The 22,463-nt window shown below is 40.6% G+C and overlaps 2 protein-coding genes across 2 annotated transcripts; one reads left to right on the top strand and one right to left on the bottom strand.

Annotated features, from left to right (window-relative positions):
- The first annotated feature begins 1,099 nt into the window (after positions 1 to 1,099).
- On the top strand, positions 1,100 to 2,791 carry s100t (S100 calcium binding protein T). Its single transcript, XM_026317694.1, has 3 exons — positions 1,100 to 1,140; positions 2,164 to 2,326; positions 2,418 to 2,791. Exons 2-3 carry the CDS (start codon positions 2,165 to 2,167, stop codon positions 2,577 to 2,579), a joined length of 324 nt encoding a protein of 107 aa, XP_026173479.1. The 5' UTR covers positions 1,100 to 1,140; position 2,164; the 3' UTR covers positions 2,580 to 2,791.
- Positions 2,792 to 5,926: 3,135 nt separating this feature from the next.
- chrnb2 (cholinergic receptor, nicotinic, beta 2) lies at positions 5,927 to 20,717 on the bottom strand. Its single transcript, XM_026317692.1, has 6 exons — positions 20,432 to 20,717; positions 12,259 to 12,404; positions 11,569 to 11,613; positions 10,207 to 10,316; positions 7,428 to 8,556; positions 5,927 to 6,073 (listed from the first exon to the last, which is right to left on the bottom strand). Exons 1-6 carry the CDS (start codon positions 20,490 to 20,492, stop codon positions 5,927 to 5,929), a joined length of 1,638 nt encoding a protein of 545 aa, XP_026173477.1. The 5' UTR covers positions 20,493 to 20,717.
- Positions 20,718 to 22,463: the final 1,746 nt, after the last annotated feature.

The raw sequence follows: 22,463 nt of genomic DNA, 5'->3' as shown, positions 1-22,463 counted from the left end.
GTGTGTCCAAACTTTTGACTGATAGTGTACGTTTTGTAAATCTTTTGCCTTAAACTGAGGTTGTTTGTATGATCTTCTAAATCACTGAAGTGATTATGTGTGTTTCCCTTTGCATTTACATTTTCTTTTTTGTTTTTTAGTGTATCCATTATACTGCTTTAGGTCAAGCATAATAATGGCCAGAAAGCATTAAGGTTTTTTTGCCTGTGAAAGGGTCTGTATTGTAGTTTTCATATGTTTTGTGTGTGCATCTGGAGTATTATGTGAACCTGAGGTGAGGTAAATGTGTTAGGTGAAAGTGTGCACGTGTGCGTGTGTCCTTACATTTGAATGGTCGTCTTTGTATGTGTTCTGCGAACTCTTTGTATATGGATTTATCTGCATGGCTGCCAGGTGTAATGGCTTTATTCACTGGTGCCATACTAATCCCTCAGATACAATATCAGCCAAATCCTGTAAACATCCTACCCAGATACTTTACCTAACATTCGTTTTGCTGCTTAAAACTCGACAAATCTGGAGAGTTATCAAGTTATTCGCCTTTGTCTTGGTACAGTAAGCAGATAAACACCTTCTCCCGAGTTTTTGTTTTGATGCACATGAAGTGAAAAATTGTTGCACAACAGGGTAGCAGGATGATCCATTGTCACAATGGTGAGCTGTTAAGTAGTTTTATGTCATTGTCAGTACACTGCTGCACATTGTGCTCAAGAAATACTGTTTCATGTCTCTCAAACTCATGAGACTCAGTATCTTTGAAGTTATGTCCATACAGAATGACATCTCAGAACCACATGACTTCATTTAATGTATATAATAGCTCTTGTGGGGTGTCTTTTCATCATACTAAGGGTACTTCAACTGAACTAATGCTTATTACTGTATCACTAGTGCGTTTTATCTGGGTCCATTGAGTGGATAGCAGGTGTCTGATGTGTAAACAGAGAAACAGTAGAGGAGAAGGGGGATGCTGGGGGTGGGAAGGAGGAGAGGTGCAACAGGTGGAAGGAGGGAGACAAGGAACGGAGAAGTGGGATGGGTGGAGTGAGAGGTGTATTTAAAACGTTGTCCTGCTCATCAGTCGCCGTTGCCTACTCTCTCTTCACCTGACTACCAGGCCAGTGCTTGTCCTCTGCTCAGGTAAGCAACATAAATAGGAAGATGTAAACAAATTTCAATGCTGAAAATTGTCTCTGCATTTATCATAGATAGTTTCTGACTGTTTTTACATTATAGGTTTCTTTGTTTGCAGCCAATGCATAAAGATGCATTAGTGTCTTGGTGGACTGCCTGTTCATAGTCATTGTTCAAACCACCAGCATAGACAGGAAGAGCTTTCCATTTATTCAATGATAACCTATGGAATATTTATTTATCTCATCAGGGCAACAGCAAGAAACAGCTGTTTGATTTTTTTTCACTACTGATTCATGAGTTTTTAACACTGTGTCTAAGGGAAGAAACTGGTGTAAGATGAAGTGATTGACACTGAAGAAAAGTCTTCACAGTTCAGAGGTGATGTAGGTCCAGGAAATGCAAGCACTTACACCTGTCTGTCTTCTGCCATCTGCTGGAGCTAAAGTAAAGCCAGATCAGATTGCTTTTGTGTGTCCGGGTTTCATCTCTTCCACTAGTTGGGCTGTTTTACCAGCTTAGAGTTTCACTCTTATCAGCTGGCTCACATGTCTGGCTGCTCACTATGTTCGGACTCCCAGAGGTCCTCTTACTGGAGCAAAGAAGCAAACAGATTGGGGATCAGTTTATCTGCAGAAAAATCTTATCAGGAGCACTGGCATTGAGGAAACACTCAGAGCAAACCTGGGCTGGGCAGGGTTTCCAACTCTGCCAAATAACTCTTCCGACACTAGAAAGATATTCCTAGACACCATCAGCTTGTACCTATGTGATATGTCCCACATGCTATCCTTTGTGCTTATCATCTACCTGGCACAGTGTGTCTATGACAAAAACGAACATTGTGTGTGTATGTGTGTGTGAGAGAGAGTATGTGTACAAGAACAAGAAATAGAGTCCCTGTAACCTGTATTGATCTGCAGCTGACCTGTCCTTTATGCTTGAGAGCATATTTTGGAGGCAGAGTACTGACATAGACATGCTCTTGCTGTCTTCTCCTTCCTCCCTTTTTTTTTTTTCCTTCTCTAGAATGTCTTTCCCCAACTCAGAAAACGCCTCAACGCTGGAGAATGCCATGCAGCTCATGATCCAGACCTTTCATAAGTACTCTGGAAATGAGGGGGACAAATATACACTGAGCAGAGCTGAGCTCAAGGAAATGCTTACCACCGAGCTCGGCAACTACCTTGGGGTAAGTAGGTAAATATACGTACGTAGGGATGCAAAATATACACACTCGCACGTTTCATAGTTTTTTCTGTTTTCTATCCTCACACATGCAGAATGCCCAGGATAAGGAGGCAGTGGATAAGGTTATGGGAGACTTAGATTCCAACAACGATGGCGAGGTAGATTTCACTGAGTTCATCATACTGGTTGGAGCTCTTACTGTGGCCTGTAATGACTTCTTCCTGGAGTACAACGAAAAGCAAGGGAAGAAGTGAGCACGCTCTCAGCACAAAGATGACCACTTTGTAAACCCACAAGCTCCAGGGAGGAAAAAGTTTACACAGGAGAGAAGGACGTCCTATTATGGATTTCATATGCACAAATAAGGCATGCATGCACACACGCATACACACACACACACACACACACACACACAGATAATCACTTGAGCAGTAAATGCTGGCTGTGTATTTGTCTGTACATCTCCCATCACTCCATTACAAACAGTATTTATTTTAATGTGAAAATCTGGAGACTTTAAGTCAGTTTCAATACCTGTCATTGTTGATTATAACCCTCCTTTTTTCTATTGTAACACATGTAAACAGAGTTATTTCCCCCTGGAAAGAATAAATGTAACATTTACTCAAACAATACAATGTTGGTCGTAGTTTATTACTGCAGAGTAACAAAATGTAATGCACACTAGGTGGCAGCAAGTGGCCCTAGGGTGGACCCAATAGTTTAGCATGAAGGATTATTGCATTGCCTCCATTTGTCTTGTGGGATTCGCATGGATTTAAAATAGATTACATATTTTTCAGTCTCTAGCAGGATATAAATATCAGAATATTTATGAAGTATACAGGAGGTTGTAATTGACAGTAATTCTGTCCCTCTGCATCAAAAAGCCTGGACAGGTACAGACTGTACCTACATTCCTGTTTTTATGGCAGAATAATGAGAACTTTAAGTGACCTTGGCTGGGCCCTACACCCATGATTGTTTAAAAGCCCTGCTTCCTAAAACAAAACAAAACAAAAAACAACAGTGTGCGAGTGCGTAGGTATGTGTGAGTATTTAAAAAGGAAGTCACCAGCCTTAATATTATAAAGACAGGAAATGTTTCTTTCTTTCATTCTATCCTGTGGTGTAAGATTAATGGCAGGTTTGGGTAATAGAGTGATGTACAGGCTATAGGTTATGTATGTATGTATGTGTGTGTGTGTGTAAAAAAGAACACAGACACACACTTTGATTAATCTCAACCTACAACCTTTATTGGACTGGTTAAGGTGTGCACAGGAGCAGATTTGAGAGTCAGTAAAGAGAAGGTGGAAATGGGGGAGCATAATGAGCAAGGAAGTGAGAATGAAAGGAAGGAGAGTGGTGAGGTCGAAGAGAGAGAAAAGAGAGTGGACAGCAGCACTTTGTCCATGTGGAGCTGTGCAGCCTACAGTTTTCACAGGTCTCTGATAGGCTTTTCACACTTGTTTCTGGATCTGCTGGGTATCCCCCTGAGTAATCCCATCCTCTTGAGACAGAAAGAGAAAGAGAAAGACACACACACACGCACACATGCACAGCTCCCAGTCCAGAACTGAGCTGAGCTGCAGACTTGGCCGCACGACTGTAAAAAGCCGAGGAAGCTCACAGCGGGTAACAGTGACTGAGGTTTAGAGAGCATTTTAGAGAGCACTGAGATTTATAGTGGCTTTCCTATGCAGTAAACAATACTAACTGTCCTTTGTCTCTGCCTATCCTGTTTGATTCTGCCTCACTATCTGGATTGTGCTTGCTTTCATGGTGGTCGGATTATCCATTTTTTTCTCTCTGTTGTTCCTCAACTGCAAAAAAGTCAAACACATTTATACGTTTTAGCATCATATATTACCATTTCCTCATCATTTCTGCTTATGACTTTGCATAACTTACTGACTGGTATGACTACTTCAGTCTTGGTCATGTTGACATTTTTCTCCATTCTGAAATTTAATTCATCCCTCAATAAACATGTTGTCAGGGAACCTGGGGAAATTGTGGAAAGATGATCATCTATTCCATGATAAAAAGGAAACTGGCCCCAATGAATATGTCTTTAGGGACTCAAGGTTATCATTATTCTAATTTGTCCATGGAAGACAAGATAATGGGGAGAGGATTGGAGAGAGCTTTCCCTAGAATAATAAAAAGGGTAAGAGAGACACACATACAGCATGACTTCCTGAACATTGTGTCTGACAAATATGATTATGTATTAGGGTATAGGATGTGCATACACACACCTACACACACTCATACATATAACAATGTTGCACACATGAATAGAATTTACTGCAGAAATAGGTATGTCAGAGAGGAAAAGAGAGGAGAAAAAAAAGTAAGGAGGAACAAGTAAGACACTGTCTTACTTTGATATAATAACCACAGCAATGACAGAAAATAAACAGTTGTGAAATTACATATTAATACACATAATAGCTTAATTACCATGATAAAAAAATCCTTCCACCAATACATTTTGATTTACATGTAATTTTGTCCAATACTGATCTTTGCCCCAGAGCTCTAAATACTTCATCCTGGGGAAATTATGGCCCACTGTCCATCATATACGAAGCCCTAGCCACCATCTTGGCTGCGATTCCTCAATTTCTCGAGAGCCAGACTCATTTCAGTCCAGCTGTGCTTTCTGGCACAGCAAGCTACCCTACTCTACTTACTGTGCACAACTCTCTAAGCAATAAACTGGCCATGTGTGATCTATTACTTTATCCTTTTGACTTTCATCTAGTAATGAAACCTGGCTCTTTATTTGATACTTGTACCCTGGATGTATCTTTCTGGACAATCTGTTGCTTGTGCACATTTTGTCTAATGTACACATCACAGGCTGTGTGGTACAGTTGAAATCACATTCTTGTTATCTGTACAATCATACAACACACCTTAGCCTCTCTATCAACAACAGACCCTGGCATGAGCTAACACATAGAGAAATCTTAATATTATATACTCAATGCTATACTGTGGTAAGCTGCTATGCTATAATAAAATATATCAAATGAGTTCAATGGCATAGTGCACCTCTGAAAAAGTAAATTAAATGCATAATGTATACCTTTATATGAACCTACCTTCCCTTTCTGATTAGCTCCTGTTGACATCAGTCAATACTGTGAGTGGGTGAATTGTGTCATATTTGAAGGTGGGCATATCGTGTCAATTATGCAGTCAGCATCAGGCGAAAAGTATTGAATGGCTGGTTTAAGGTTCAGCAAGAATCCTTGCTCCCTGACTGGCTGAGGAGGAGAGCAGAGAGGGACCTTTCCACCAGAAAGGGGAGGTCAGTCCATTAAACACTTGGAAAAAAAAACTTTAGATAAGAGTATGATGGTGTTTTCCTTTTTTATACAAGAAAAACAATTGTTCATTGCAAAAAACATTACTATAAAGTTAATGGTTGTGATTGCTGTTCAGTTCCAGTTCTGGTTCCAGTTCCACAGACACAATACAACCCAGATCTTCCCCTCTCCACACACACACACCATGTCCAGCCTTTGTCCTGCTGTGCTGATTTGTCGAGGGAGCTGTCCCTCCGTGTGTTTACGACTAAGGGAGGTCAGCCTGGCGTGATGGTCTTGGCTGTGTAATTTTGGAAGAGTGGCTGCAGGAACATGCCCATTGTGCCAAACACGCATACAAACACAAAGATCCACAGGAAGAGGCGATCGATCACCATGGCAACGTACTTCCAGTCCTCGCTCACCTGTGGATGAGAAGGTATAAAAAGGGTGTGGGATGAGTTGAAGAGAAAGATTAAGGTGAGCACAATCACCATCCCACACATCCTCTCATTCTCTCTCAGGCATCCCTCTCTACCTTTAAGTATTCAGTGGGTTAATGGAGGTGAAGGGTTAATGCGAGCGGAGACTCATCTGGCCACAAAGCGCTGATGAGGTCTGACATGAGTCAAGGAGGAGGAGAAGGACGTGAGAGACAAGAGGGAGTGATGGAGGGCAGAGAGATGGAGGGTGTGCTGACACTGTAACCCCAGCAATGATGACTTGGGGAAGACGGTGATAGGGAGGTGAAGGGCTCAGACAGTGGAGGATTTTAATGTATACTGCATGCCGCCAGTATGGTAAGATAACTACAATGATGAAGATATTGGACAGCATTAGAGAAAAGTGTTAGTTTCTTTCATTCATGGTGAGATGCCTGGTCTCCTAAGATGCCTTGAGGAAAAGCAGTAAAAAATACCCCCCTCAATCAGCTGCCTTGGCTCCTTTTCTACTTGTACTCCTTCTCTATGCACACATCATGCCGCTGCTATAATTATATGTCTGTGTTCAGTATTCAGAGTACTTTGGTTGCGTCACCAGATCTGTCTCTTTTGCTTATGCTCTGGTGTACTCCCCCATGCGTTTCAAATAGCAGATCTAAACGCATGGCTGTACAATGTCACTGTAACATGAGAGGACAGATGTGTGCTGCTCTGGATGCTTTTTATGGCTAGTAACATATTCACATAAAGATGGTATGATGGTATGGTTATCCACACATCAACAATATCATGTTATATTCTCATACATAGAAAAGCCAGGTGTAAGATGCTGCTCTGTTTATCATTGATGCACGTACAGTATGTTGGCAAGAAACTGTACCCAGCATACACAGAAATATTAATCTTGAGTTTCTGGCCACTAGAGTTATATAAATTCACTCTCATTTTAACTCCTTAACTTCTGTATTAAGTATCTGGCATTTTAGCTCCACTGTGTTCACCAGCTTGCTGCTGTCTTTGTCTGTCTGCTGTTTGATGCTGAGCGGCTACTACTGTAGCTGGATATTAAGCTAATGAGAGCTGTAAGAGTAAAGAAAAACTGGAAAATTGCTAACAATAAAACCAAAACACAAAAAATAAACATTTGATCCATAATGATAATTAAACAAAACAAATTGTTGAAAAAGAAAGAAATTAAAACTATTGTCATCTATTTCTGAGCATTAATATTTCTATGATTCCAAAAAGTTAATTATTGGCTGGGCTCTGGTAAGGAGCAACAAATACATTACTATATTTTTGTAAATGGTGTTACACAGATGAGATTAATACTCACACTTTGATCATCATCCTCACTTTTCATGTGGTTGGCAATGAAGCGTACTCCCTCCACAGCCTCCTCAAAGCCTGGACAGGCTTGAGCCAGCAGAGCTTGGGTCAGAGCAGGACCTCCTGCTGCTTGCTTCCCCCTTGGCAGGTTTCCAGAGCCACCTTCCCTGCCCTCCCTCACCCTGTTCAAACCATCCGTGGATCCCCCTCCTGCACCACCCAGATCCCCTCCAAACTGTTTCACAGATGCCCGGTTAACATAGCAGGTACAAGGGTCACTATCGTCCTTGCCAAACAACCCTGTGGAGGTTCCCCCTCCATTGCCACCTGCACTGCCCAGCCCGAGGCCAACCATCAAGGCCCCTGCCTCACCACTGCGTCCACCCTCCTTCTGCTCCTGAGCCCGTCTTCTTTGACGCAGCCTCTGGCGCTCGCAGCTATTCCTGGGCTGGCGCATGAAGAGCAAGGCAGGAAGCTTGTTGAGGAAAACCAGTTTAACCCAGGGGGGCATGGTGTGTGTGGTAGGTGAACGGTGGTGCACGTTGAGCACACACACACTGGTGACAATAGAGAAGGTGACCAGGACCATGGTGAACATCAGGTATTTCCCCACCAGAGGGACGTCTAGTGAAGTAGGTGGGACAATCTTTGAGATCAGCAGCAGGAACACAGTGAGAGCCAGCAGCACTGAGATACAGAGCGTCATCTTCTCTCCACAGTCAGAGGGCAGGTAAAAGACCAGGATGGCCAGTGAGGTGATGAGCACACATGGTATGATGAGGTTAATTGTGTAGAAAAGAGGCTTCCTGCGGATGATGAAGTCATATGTTATGTCCACATAAGTGGGATCAGCTGGGTTCTCGTTTCGTCGGCCTGGCAGGGCAATGATATCCCACTCCCCGCTTGGCGTGAAGTCGTCCATACTGGCCACGTCAGCACGGAGCACCAGATCGATCTCGGTGCGGTCATAGGTCCAAGAGCGGAAGCGGAGAGTGCAGTTCTGCTGGTCGAAGGGGAAGTGCTTGACCTCAATCTTACAGGCTGACTTATAAATGGCTGGGGGCAACCAGAAGATACTTCCATCATAGGAGACCACAGCATTAGAGTAGAACGACACCTCATATACCCCATCAGCACTGAGAGATAAGTTGAGAGAGATTGAGAGTCACAAAAATGGCTTGCCAGACATAAACAGAAAACCTCAGTGAAGATTTAATTTTTTAACAACTTAGTAAAGAATAATGAGAAGCCACGATCCACACACAGATTTGGAGGTTAGAAGGCTGAAACTTAGAGGTATCTAAGGCTCACCCACACCATGCTTCAAATACACAGATCGAGGAAGGGGGATCAAATGAACACACAGTCTAGACAGGGAACATGTCACAGCATACACATTAGTCAGAGGTCCACTGACAAAGTTGTAGATTCATAAATTTCAAATAAACTCCAGATTTTGGCATGAGAAAAAAATAATTATGGCTAACAGTGTCTAAGATACACAAGATGATAAACCATCATTTCTCACTGTTTTTATGCACATTACGTGCTCAGGTTCCCTCTTATGAAATACTGAAATGAAATGTGCTGTTGTATGCAGAGCTTATCCTTATGTTTTAGCGACTGACAGGAGATCAAAAAATTGGACGAGATTTCGAGGATACCATGAAATCCCGGGGTACCTGGGATTAAAAAGATCAATTTATCCAGAGTGAGGTGGGTCAGTGATGTTTTAATCTTTAGTAAAGCCAGGACTGAGACATGGAAAGAGGAGAAGGCCAGACAGATCACTGTACTCTGATGAGCTGATTAACATACTGTAGGCTGACATCCAGTTTCCATTACATTGAGACAAGTGGTCTTCAACATTCTTAACTCTCTGAGACATGCGAACTCCCTGTCCCTGTACTCCCTGTACCTGTATCTGTTCTCAGATAGCTGAATTCATAGTTTTGTCAGGTTTTTCAGATCAACTTGATTCTGCATTATGGCCTTATTATTTGGTTCCTTATCGGGGAGTATTAGGGCCACTATAAAGATTTTGTCTAAATTTATTCCCAGAACTTGAAAACATTTTTAGAAAAATTAAATTTAGAGCTAATTCTTAAATAAAATGGTATTCATCAGAGTTCTAGTTTCTGGAGCCAAACACCAAAACTATGTCCCTGGAGCCTCCTTATAGATCAGTGAATGGCAGCAGACACAAATCTTTTAGCTGCTTATTTTTGATTGGACATGTGTAATTTATATTTGACATGTCATAAATAATAATTAAAGAGCAAAAGATGTCCTAAGTGAAGATGGTAAATTAAAATGCAAGCACCAAGAATCTCTACACACATACCACATACACTAAATGTCACACAGTCCTTCAAAATAGTAAAGGTTTTATGTGTGTATTTGTGTACAATTATTTTGTTAATGTATTTACTGTTTTTGGATTCATGTGCTGTACATTCTTTGCCTTAATCTCCCTTAGTCTGTAGTGTATGAGTCTATCTTGTGAAAAATGGAGATAGTTTATAGGAATATAACATAGATGTTAGTAGATTACAGTGCAGATGTTCAGTTATGTATTATACAGTTACTATTCTGCATTTATTTGATGTTCTTATCCAAAGTAATTTAGAATGGTGGCAGCTAAATCAAAGTACCAGGGAGCTAGGTTAAAAACGTTATTCACATGAGGATTGTATACATTCTTATTGTGCATGTTTTGACTTTGCATGTTTGTGTCTTCTGGGAGCCTTCTGGAGTGAGGACAGGAGGATGATTGAGTGACTCACTTGTTGTAGAGCACCACGTCCGGCAGCCAGATGTGTTTTGAGGGCAGCCTGACCTTCATCATTCCATCAAACTCCTCAGGGACCCAAGTCAGACGATAGTCCTGCCACTCCTGAGGGCCAATAAAAACACACTACTTAGTCACTCACTGACTGATCACACAGTAGCATGAATACATCTTGACAGGTGCAGAGGCTTGTCTGTCCGTCGTCAATATGAAGCCATGTAAGCTGGGGTTGTCTGTTCTCTCTATGCTGAAATTTTGGTTTTAACTATAAACCAAAGACAAAGAGAACAGACTATGTGTCAAACCTGAGCTTGAATGGTCATTTTAAACACTCATCCACAAATCCATCAGCATGATTAAAAAATTGACATACTGAAGCCTCTGTAACCTCTGCCTGGCTCGTATCTATGTCGAATCTGTAAAGCCCATGCTAGGTAATCTGCAGTAACTGTGATACATTCTGGTTATTACAGTTTGTCTTTGCTCAGGACAGCTGTCCTTGACTGCCCTGCTTACTGACACTGAGGGATCCATAGAGGACTGATGGCCATTCTACGCTCCATTACATGTCGTAAATCCAAACTTGGTGTAAGTGCACGTAAGTGTGTAAACATGAGACAGAAAAATACATGATATTTTTAACAATTGAATCAAAACTCAATGATAATGCTTACATTAAACACAGAAGGCCATTTAGAGAATTGTCATCTGTTTTATCTATACATCTGAATTTACACCTGAATTAAACCTATTTCTGTCATTTGTCGTAACACACATATGTTGATGAGTGTTGGTACAGAAGATGTGTCTGTAGAGTGTGTAAATATGTGCAAAAGCATGTTTTACCGTGTTTAAGGTCTTAGATTTGAAATCACAAACTGTCCAATTAGCTGACAGAGAAAGAGAAGTTCAGTATGTATGCAATGTGCTTTTATTTTTACTATCAGTTACCTGTGCAGAACTTTCTGTGTTTCCTGCTCATACATAAGACACAAGTCACTTTTAATATCTCTCCTGTCAGGATTTGGGTTTCAAAGCACGAGCATTCTTTGATGCCTCTCCCACCATCTGGCATTTCACCAGCCTTGTCAGTTCTCAGAGCATGCTTAGACTCTGCCTGCCACTGAAGCAATGAAACATATGGACAACAGAGATGCATCTGTCCGCCTGATATCCTATGGTCTACTGGTATAATAACACTGTGGCAATTTACATAATGTTAATGAGCATATACACTGTTATCTGAAGTACAGCATCATTATTTGTCAGTTTTTTTCTAGCAACCATTCCCTAACAGTTTGTAACTCACTTCTCAGACACAGCTGTCACACTAAAGAAGAAGAGTGGGAAGTCTCACCTGTGTTAGCCAGACATTAGTGGTCATCACCTGCTCTCTTTCATGCTGCAGAAGAAGGAGACATACACTTGATTGAAAAGGTACCTTCTGATTCATTACAACACTTCACTAAGTTGTTTGAAATGTGAGGGACAGGTTTAATAAATGTCATAAAGTCCCAATACATGGAGTCAAGCAGGTCCCACACACTTCAATTTTAATTTTAAACCATCTCTGCTTGATTAATAGAAATGTCTTTCAAACTGCAGTATTCAACACAACCCCAACCTAACACTTAAAAAATATTTTACTCTTAAAGCCCAGGGCCAGTTTAGCTCTGATGCTGAGTTCCTTGCACCTTTTATATATGCTTTTATATTTTTACTCTAATACTGTTTTAATGGGATACTGTATTTTTTTTACTCCACTTTATTTATTTGATAGCAGTACTTGGTCACAAAATCATGATATGCCTTAACACTACTGCTTGTTTGTCTGATTACAAATAATTTTTGCAGCCAAGAAATGAAATCAAATCCCCGGCAGGAGCGGTAAATCAGCATTAGTGCAGTTTTTAAACCTCAGAAATGTCTTCTGCATCTAATTTATGTCATCCATTTGAGTTTTTCTTATTTTAAGGTTAACTAAAACTAAACACTGAGTCATCCTATGAAAGGTGAACACAGATTCATACATACAAGGCAAACTCACCACACTGATGAGTTGGGCCAACGACACCATCAGCTGCACAGTAACCAGCTCAGAGCCATTAGTAGCAGGACGGATCAGTTTGTTGTAGTGGGCTGGGTTTAAGAGATGCTCCACCAACCGCTCCTCTGTGTCTGCCCCAAGGCCGCCTGTAATGAGAAGACATTATCATCATCATCATCATCATTATCATCATCTGCCTCTATCTGGAGAGAAAAAAAAGTCACAGCCATCTGTGTCTCTCTTGGCATCAGTAAAAAAGACTTTTATCATATCAGATATGCAGTACAAACACACAGGAGTAGGAAATCAGTGCTGTTGAGTTTCTGTTTGGCCCCTGCCCTCACTGCCAGCACTGAGAGATGCAGGGCTATTCATGTGTATTGAAAATGCAAAGCCTTTGAACCATGGCATTACTCATCACTGCCGGCTGTAACACGTCAACACAGCTCAATACATGCTGCTTAGAAGACCTGACATCATAAGAATGAGTCAACCAGTCTGAATGTCTCTATCGCTATCCTTTCTGTCTCTATCGCTCTCTCTGTGCCCCTACTTTGTCTCATCTATTCTTCTTTGCTGTGTTGCACTTCTCCCCAACTGCCAGTCTTCTGTAGCTTTGGTTTATTTTCACTCCATCTCTCACTTCCCCTGTCTCTTTCCCCCTCCCTTCCCTCGCTCCTGTTTTCCATCCTTCCATCTCTAGCAGACTGTAGTTGTAATCTGCGTGAGTGGTCGAGTTTGGGCAGAGCTGTCACAACACCGCACACAGGAGGGAAGGCGTTTTACTGAGAGACGTGATGCATAGAGAAAAACAACTGTTCTACACCTCCTCTTTCCTTCCTCTCTCTCCTGCGACTCACTCTTTGGCATCTGCATGCTGCATCTTTTCCCTCTAATAATCCCTCACACTTTACGCTGAAAGTAAACACAGGCTGCTTTCTGTTAACATGATACCAGTGCTGTCATATTCTAACCTGCTATTTTAGATATCATTAATGGTACAGTAAAGCAAAAGCTGATTGGGTGAAACTAACTCACAGTTATGCTTAATCATTTAAACTCATGAGATTATAATTTTTTATTTAAAAATGGTCCATCTACACCAAACATCAACTTTAAAGGAAAAAAACAAAATAAATGGAAAAAGAGAACATCCAAAATGAAATAGAATGAAATACAAAACATAAACAAACCCAATACCACTCTTGAATATTTTCAACAGGAGAATTAATTAATTACTAGTTGCTAACATCAGACAAAACCGACCAACATTAGAGGTGAATCGGAAAATCATTACCAAGCAAAATTTACATGCAATCCCTGGTTCAACCTTCTAAAATCTGTTGCTATATCAGAGTTGAATATCTTTGGAGTTTAGATTGCTGATTAAAAAAAAAGAGCAATTTGAAGATGTCATCTTAGAAGACAGTAATCCATATTTTTTCAGTTTTCTGACATTTTATAAACCAAATTATTCAAATTACTGCCAGACTAATCCCTAATGAAAATCACTGCTCAGCTGCAGCCCTGTTAAATAAGAGAAAAAAATATGTTATTGGTGAGGTAAAACTATGAAAATGGTGATAAAATGAAAAAGCTGACAATGATGTACATGCCCCTCACTGCTTGACTGAACTTCTGAAAGTGCATGTTTTCAGCTCCTCTCTGGCACTGTCCTTTGCCTATTTCTCCTTGTTTCGTCTGCAATGTTTATGTTCACTGAAGAGGAATGATAGCCTGTGTCTATGGATCAATAAGTACTCTATTCATGTCCTACCTTAACCCCCCCCATCCTTTTTAATCTCCTGCTCTTTTCTCACTTCCCGTCCATCTCATTTTCCTTTTCTTTCTCTTTCTATCATTTGAAGCAGTCCATATATTTGTGTCACTTGCCTGACTGTCTCCCTCCCTCTCTCCTTCCTCTTATCTCCATCTCCCTGTCGCTGACAGCCACTGTCCATTTATTGGCCTTTCCCTCGCTAATCCACACTCATCAATACACATCCTGTCAACACAAGCGTGCAGCGCTCTGGCTGTTTATTGTGCACGAGCACTCGCCTGTGTTCATGTGTCTTTTTTTGTGCACATACTCAACAGGGAAATAAGCGTTACTGTCTGTGTCTGAGCCTTATGAGTAATGTATATTATTCCCAGAAGCACAAGGCAATAACACTGTCGGGTGAGTCAAAAAGCTAATACAATTCACTTAAACAATGATGAAGACCATTTTCAATTATTAAAATAAAATAACACATGTACAGTACAATCCTGTAGAAGATTCTGCAGTCTTGGCTTGCGTAGCTGCGTCTTGTTATTTTGGGCTTATTTTTAGCCTGACTAAAATATTTGCATGGGCTCAAGATGAATGTCTAAACAAATATTGTATGACACTGAGATAAATCTAAGACCCAAACAGAAATTTTTAGTCTGTTCTGCTTCTTATCTTTAGAGCAAGACTGCAAAAAATATCCACACGCTCCACTGCATAAACATGTTAACTCGACTGCTCATCTGCAGCGCTTATTAATGCAGCTAAACAAAGACTGATCTCTTCTTCTCTCTGTCTCCATATACAACACTCTATCACAGCAAAGGCCGAGATGAGTGGTTGTAATGTTTTTTCATAGCTCAAGTTATATTCAGGTTGTTTTCCAGTGCAAATATTGCAAACTTAATGTGACACTATGAATATTTCAGCATGGCTCCCCATTAGACCATGGAGTGAGGGAAGTTACACACCACCATGCACATGCAGGCACACACACACAACTCAGTGGCGCAGCCCAGGAACAGCCGTGTCCATCGCGTTCGATGGCATTACGTCTACATCAGTGTCTCTTTCCATCCTTCAGCTAGTCATTGATTTCAGCATGCCGAAGACCTCAGAAAGTGAGTAGATCTTATTTCTGATTTTGTTAAAATCAGTGTTTACAGTAACTTGATGATCAAAATATCAGCGGTGAAATTTTACAGCATTTGTTCGTAGTTTACAACACTACTTTGAGTAGATGTAAAGACAAATGTGGAGAAAACAGGGTAAAGCAAGAGGTAAATTGAATTATCCCACTAAGTGATGAACTCTCATATTACAGCTGGCTCAAATGAGAAAAGTTTCGAGGGAAAGAAGGGTCACTTTCTGTTCTCTCCTGTGCTCTGTTAAAGATGCTTTCTGGCTGCAGTTTGAATCTTTTATGCTGTAATATTCTTAAATCAATAATAGAGAGAGCAATTGATCTACTGGCATCACCCAATTGGCTCTGTACTGCCCATAAAACTAAGATATTAATATTGATCCTCCATTCAGCCGCAATATCACAGCACTCAAAAGACAGAGTTCCCACTGTTTAGGCCACAAGCTTTTTTGTTGCCAAATTCAACATCCGGGTCAAGAAATGCATAGTCAGTTCATCCTGTTATTTTGATTGCTAATAATGAAAGGGAACAACAACAATGCTTCAAACATGTTTTATATACCTACTTAAGATTTGTATGTAATTTTGTTGTCTATACAAAAATACTAATCGATTCTTGAAGCCCTTTTGGAAAATATTACATTTTTTCAGAATTAAATATGGAATCATATGCATTAAAAAAAGATTAAACACATAAAGATAAAAGACATAAAGATAAAATGTGTCAAGACCATTGCAAATTTCTCCAACATAGTATTTAAACCTATTAATAGAATTGAAGCCACTAATAGGTTATTTAATCAAAAGAACACTATTTATTTAATCATTTTCTTTAATCATCAGTCTTTATATGTGAGATTCAGCTTTGTCTGTTTTATATCACTGTAAATGAAATATCCATGTTTTAACTGCAGCTTGAGCTTTGGGAAATTGCAATGAGCATTATATGGCACTTGTATGATGCAATCAGTTCATCTAGCTCAAGGTGACTAGTCAATAATAAGTTCAGTTCTGAAAAATGTCAGAACATATGCAGAGAATATGATAACAGACATGAGGATTGCTGCAGAAACTGCTTTATTTGTTGAGCAACTTATCACAGATATCTTTTCTTTTTAAATCACAGCATCTGATGGTGATTTAATCTAAACCAATGGAACGTGTTATTCTTAAACTTCCTTGTATATGACATCAAACATGTTCCACAATGTTTAACAATATAATATACCTGTTTGCCCATTAATCCTGATAAAGTAAATATACTGCAGTATGGTTTATTTGTATTATTTACAGCGCAAGAAGCTCATTTGATGGAAAAAAGACGGCGTGGCTTTGTAACAGTGGTGCACATTTCAGGCATTGTAATAACATACATCGCTTCAGCTGTTTGACTCTCATGACTGCTATCTTGACTATTATTTGGCTTTTGATAAATCCTGAGTGTTGCTCATAATACGTGCACATGAAGGGAAATGTGGTCACCTGTCTGACACCAATACATTTGTCAAGATAACAAGTGTGACTTTTCATGTAGAAGTCCTGAACAGAATCACAACAAACATATCTTCTCTGTGACGTATTACTTTCTGTTTCCAGTTATCTACAACAGACATATTTCTGTTTTCACACGCAAATTTTTCTTTAGTTTTATTGTGAAGGAGTTTTCAGTGCCAGTCTAGTTTGATTTGCTGGATCATTTCCAGTGAATATAAGATTAAATAGTTTTACCTTTTATACATGATTTGTTAAATGAATACACTTCCATCACTACCTGCATTAGAGCTACATAAACAGAGCCCGGCCTCAAACATGTAAGTCCACCCTTTTCTAATATTCTTTAACAAAGTCTAAACTAAAACTCAAAACTTTCTAAATGTCTCTTATCTGCCTCTTCTTCTCCACTGCTTAAGTTTCTATTAAACCTCTGTGCTCTCCCCTTGCTTCCCACTAATCTCCAGGGCCACACACTGCTGTGTGCTGCTACTACTGCTCCTGCTTTTTTCAGAGGCTCACATACACATGATATTGTACAAACTGCACATGAGAATGCAGGGTTTTACACATGGAATCACATATGCAGACCTCTGCTGTGTGACCGCTGTGCATATCTAATCACAGATGCAGCCCCTATCCCAAAGAGCTAATCCTGTTGCTGCTGTGTACTGGGAGCTAGTCCAAAGAGATAGAGACAGAGGAAATAAGTAAGCGAGATAAAGAGAAAAATTGACAGACAGAGGGAGCGAGAGGAGAGCAGTTGTAATGTGCAGGTTGAGATGCTGCAGAGATCAGAGGGCCAATGCAGTGCAGCAGAAAAATGATGACAGGCCAAAGTGAATGAGCAGAACTTTCTAGACTGTGGCACCACCAAGGAAATGATTAGTTGATAAGATCATTCATGAGCATTCATGAGCATTCATGGAGAAGAGAACAAAGATTATACTGCATATGTCTGCTCATGCATACGCAAACAAATTAAAATGTTTTTCAGATGCAGAAAATAAATGTCTTGTAGTAAAACTAATCCAAGTGCACTTTACAGCCACGGTTGATAAAACTTCTCTATATCCAATAGAACTGCATCAGGTCAGTTCAACACCACAGACATGTTTATTATGTATGGCCTTCTGGGGGAATGACAAAAGCCATCCTCCTCACACAACAGGATGGCCACATTCTAACAGCAGCATCTAAGGCAGGTAGTGAAATGTCCTTCGGCGTCCTTGCACAGCCGCTGAATGTGAGACTCTTTTAGTGCATGTTTGTGTAACTCTGTATGTTATGTCTTACATAACAATGTATTGGTGTGTGGGTCTGGTGGTGTAAATTTATGACTTTCTCCATCTCATTTGATCATCACCAATATTTGCTCTGACACTGTATATTTTGTGGGTGAACTGCGCATGAAAGAGATGAGTAAACACACACACAAACATGTCCCTTCTTTTCTAGTTATTTTACATGTGAATCTGGTATGAACATTACAAGCCTGGGGGGCTTTTTGGGCAAATGTGGACAAACAGATTGCATAAGATCACATCATAGTTTTATTCTTTGCACATTTTACAGTAATGCTTTTTGTTGTTTCTTTGTAGAAACTTTTAATGTGTTGTTATATGTGTCCAAACATGCTCATTGTCAACATTTCTTCAAACATGTGCTTGCATGTGTACTGAGGTTTTAATTCTCCAAAGATGATACTAATCAGATTTTCTCCCTTAAGGGAAGATGACTCATGAGTATTATTATGAAGCTTCTTAAAGTGATATTTCATGTTGGTAGCATATTCTCATTCAATGCACATACCGCTGTTTGAACTTAGGAATCAACAAACTACAAAACTGATTGCCCTGTATGCCAAGTATTATATTTTGTTTAATGCTTTCATCAGTAAAACACTGTTACTACCAAAGTCAAGCATTAATTTAAGCCAGCCATAAAACTATTAATGGGTTTCCTGTGTGTGTCCATATTTGAGCTTGTTCTTACACAAAATTTGATGTTAATGCTTGAAATTACATTTCTTCTTATAACTTTATATAAATTTATATATTTTTTACACCCTTAGAATACACTTTGTCACTGTACTTTTGTAAAGTGTAATATAATTATAAGTAAATTCAAATATATACTTGCTATTAAAATATTATGGGTTTGCCTTGTGTGTGTGTGTGTGTGTGTGTGTGTGTGTGTGTGTGTGTGTGCCTTTACTTGAAATGATAAATGCCTGGTTAATACAGGTCAAAGCATTTGATCTTTTATTGTATGTCTGTGTGATTGCTCCTGGGTGTATTGTGATGAACTGCATGATGTACAGCTCTTTTCCTGTGTGTGTGTGTGTGTGTCTGTGTGACAGTGTGACAGAGAGAAAACAGGAGCATGTTGTTGCTGTGGGTGATGATGAACAGTCAGTCAAAGCAAGGCAGATGGTCAGGAATGTGTGAGTGAGAGGACGGAGGTGTGTTAGCGTGTGTTGGGTTATGTGTGCTGCTACACAGGCAGTGACAAGCCGCCTTTTTGGTTTCAGGCACTGAGCTGGCCTCTGCCCTATCACTTCTATAGATTGGCTGACAATGTTAAAGCAGCCCTAATTCAGCCAATCAGCGGATGTGTTCCTCGTTATGCTTGGGGCGAACCCTCGCTGAGCAGACATTAACACCAAATTTGAGCCAACTTATAGAGGTAAAGTATATCCAAACGCCCTATTAGCTTTACGCTTCACAGATACCTAATTTGCTCCAAATGCACTGCAACAACAGTATTGTAAATAAAACTAATGTGCTTAATCCATGTCCTCCATAAAGGCAAAAAGACCATTTATCTGTTTAAGCTCTTACACAGAGGCAAAGGGTTTTCCTGTAGGCCTACTGCTGAATGACACATCATTTATCCCTTGATGACAGGATGTTGGAGTTGTTGTAGCTCAGTGTGCCTTTCATTAATCTGCCCACTCAATGCCAGACCTCAGTGTTAATGAGAGAGAGAGAGGGAGAGGTAAGTGGACGATAATATAATTTGTTTCTCCCTCTCTCTTTCTCACTTTAACATATATTTAGAGAGAGAAGGGTAAGTGCACCTACAATGGTCCTGAGTAGTTTGTAGAGGTGGGTTGCTGATGGTTTGCAGACTGCACTGACAGTTTCATATTTGCTGTTTGTTTCATTCAGCTAATGTGTGATCAGCAGCAAGGACAATATCCATGCTGTATTTTAATGACATAAAATGCTGCAAACGTCAAAATGTAGTTTATTCATTCCGTTGCCTATATGATTTATCCCAGCAAAAGCCCAAAAAACAATTACAGCAGACGACTCACTAATGAGATCATAAAATATTATCGCTGTGATGCATTACATAGTGTTGCCTTATAAGTAAGGTCTCTAAACTCATCCTATTAAGTACAACATCCCTTAAATTCCCGTAGGTTTTAAACGGCTAATGCAAACCTAATGTTTCTACATTGTGTCCATGTAATAGCCTTTATGGTGAGGGCAATATTTCTCCACTACATCATTCTGTCGCGCTCGTTGCTGTTATGAGAAAGATGGTGACACAGCAATGAAACATATTCTCCACCTCTACCTCTCCTCAGCATCCAAGCACTCCTTTTGTCTTCACGCTCACTCCCGCATTACTTTAAAGAAACATATTAGGATTCCCTGCACAAACGCACGGTGAGGTTTGGCCCTATAAATGAGAAGATGCACATGCAAAAAAAAAAAAAAAAAGCGCATCTACGGAGCCGAAAAAGACAAGTTACTCACCTCCCGCAATGGCGAGAAGCGCCAGCAGCAGCAGCAGCAGAGGCGGCCAGCCGTCCATCATCGCCCGTGCGTCCGAGAGCTCGCCGAGCCTGAAAGGTGATAACTGGGATGGAGAGGCCACCCCAAGCACACCCGCAGTGTTACTCCCCTCCTCTTCCTCACGACCCTAACCTTCCCTCACTCTCCACCTGGCATCCTGACGTCAGGACTCCCTGTCGGTCCACACTGCTTTGCCCGGTGAGAGCAAAATATAAATATCTCGGCGGAGCCAGGTACGCTCAGCGTTGGGTCGTGCGGCGCTGTCCGTGCTCAACACCGCTGAGCGATGCGACGCGCAGGAGAGGCGGGGGGGGGGGGGGGGGGGGGCTGTGGCTGTGGCATACCTCAGAGGAGGCTCCACAGACAGCACCATATAATATTCAGTACATTTAGGCACGTACAATGTCTGTGGTGCTCAGTAGTGACTTTATAGTGACCTTGCCAAATCTTATCTTATCTTTAATATGAGGCCCGAGCATAATTATGGTGGTAGTGGTCTTTCATGCCTTCTACATTTACCGTACCCTACTACACAGTTATTTTTCATCAAGCAGCTGGATCCATTTGCATCAAGGCATTTTTTGCAACATGAAAAATATTTTACAAATTTAAAAAATATAATAATTTTGCATAACACAATCCAGATTTGGGCATGTAATACGCATAACCATTGAGGTGTGAATCCCCTTGCTTCTGTGTATGTCTGACATATCTCACATCTGTGCGCGTTAAAATAATCTCACACCACCTTTCTTTTAGTAGTGCCTGGGCCTAATGTAACACCATTACTGCGTGAATAATCTGTACCCACTAAAAGCTGGACAGATTTCTCTTTTACCACTATATGTGCTGTCTTCTACTTTTCATTTATATTTTTCCCTTCCTGTCAATTAGATTTCACTAAGCACCCATTTTTGTTTCTTTCCCTTCAGGCTGCTGTGGTGACCTCTAGATGGGAGATTATGGAAGATGGGGAGGTAAGAAGAAGTGGATTGGAGGAGCAAGTCAAGAAGAAAGAGTAGCCAGGTAGACACAAGTTAGGAAGAATATATGCAGACGCTTGTGGCTTCTGCATAGGAGAAACATCACAGCTGAGTTAATGCAGCAAATAAAGAGGGCCACGGGTATTGACACAAGAGGGAGGGAGAGGAGAGGAGTCAAAAGAGCGTGGGAGGTATGGAGAGATGGATGGGGTACATGTAAACAAAGTAAGCAGCAGTGCAGAATTGAGGGAGGAGGCGGTTGCTGTGGTGACTAAGAGAAACCAGAAAACTCCAGGAGCAAATGACCTGTTTCTTCTTCATTTTGTCTATTTTCATTACTGACACAGACAAAGAAGAATATGCAAGCGCAACACACACTTAAATGCATAAGTGCATATAGTCACACACAATTGCACATATGCGTGCAAACACAAACTCTTGCCTTCCTCTTTCATGCTATCTTTATAAACTGTTCCTCCCTCCCTCTCTCTGAACAGTCCTCTCCTTTCTCCCTCTACCTCTCCTCTGCAGTGAATGAGCTGACCTGACAGTGCTCCTCCTCTGCACTGAGTGCTGTGAGTCTCTGTTTGAATTATTTAAAAGCTGGGACCCCCACAAGTGCTTGTCTTCCCCTAACACCCCCTCAAGCGCTCCCTCTCTCTCTTCTTTTCTCTGTCCCTTCCTCTCATGCTGTCATTCTGTCTTCTGGTGGCTGCAGTTACTTCCTGTGGCTCTGTCACATCTCGGCAACACTTTCATTAACAACATACAAATCTGATCAATGAATCACAGGCTTATCAACAGTGTAAGACTGTGATAGAAGTGACCTATAAGAAATGATTAGGCACAGTGGGGGAAACTAACAAATCACAATTGTTAATTTTTAGGTACTCTATTTTATGCTATTTCATACTTCTACATTTATTAGTTATTTTGCAGAGATTTAAAGATTTTAGATACAAAACCTGCCAACATCATCTTATAAAACATGATGTACTGTACTGTAGTGA

The sequence above is a fragment of the Mastacembelus armatus genome, chromosome 16, assembly GCF_900324485.2.
Source record: "Mastacembelus armatus chromosome 16, fMasArm1.2, whole genome shotgun sequence".
NCBI classification, from domain to species: domain Eukaryota; kingdom Metazoa; phylum Chordata; class Actinopteri; order Synbranchiformes; family Mastacembelidae; genus Mastacembelus; species Mastacembelus armatus.
Note: the sequence above shows the minus strand (reverse complement) of the source record. Positions and strands in the feature narration are given on the sequence as shown.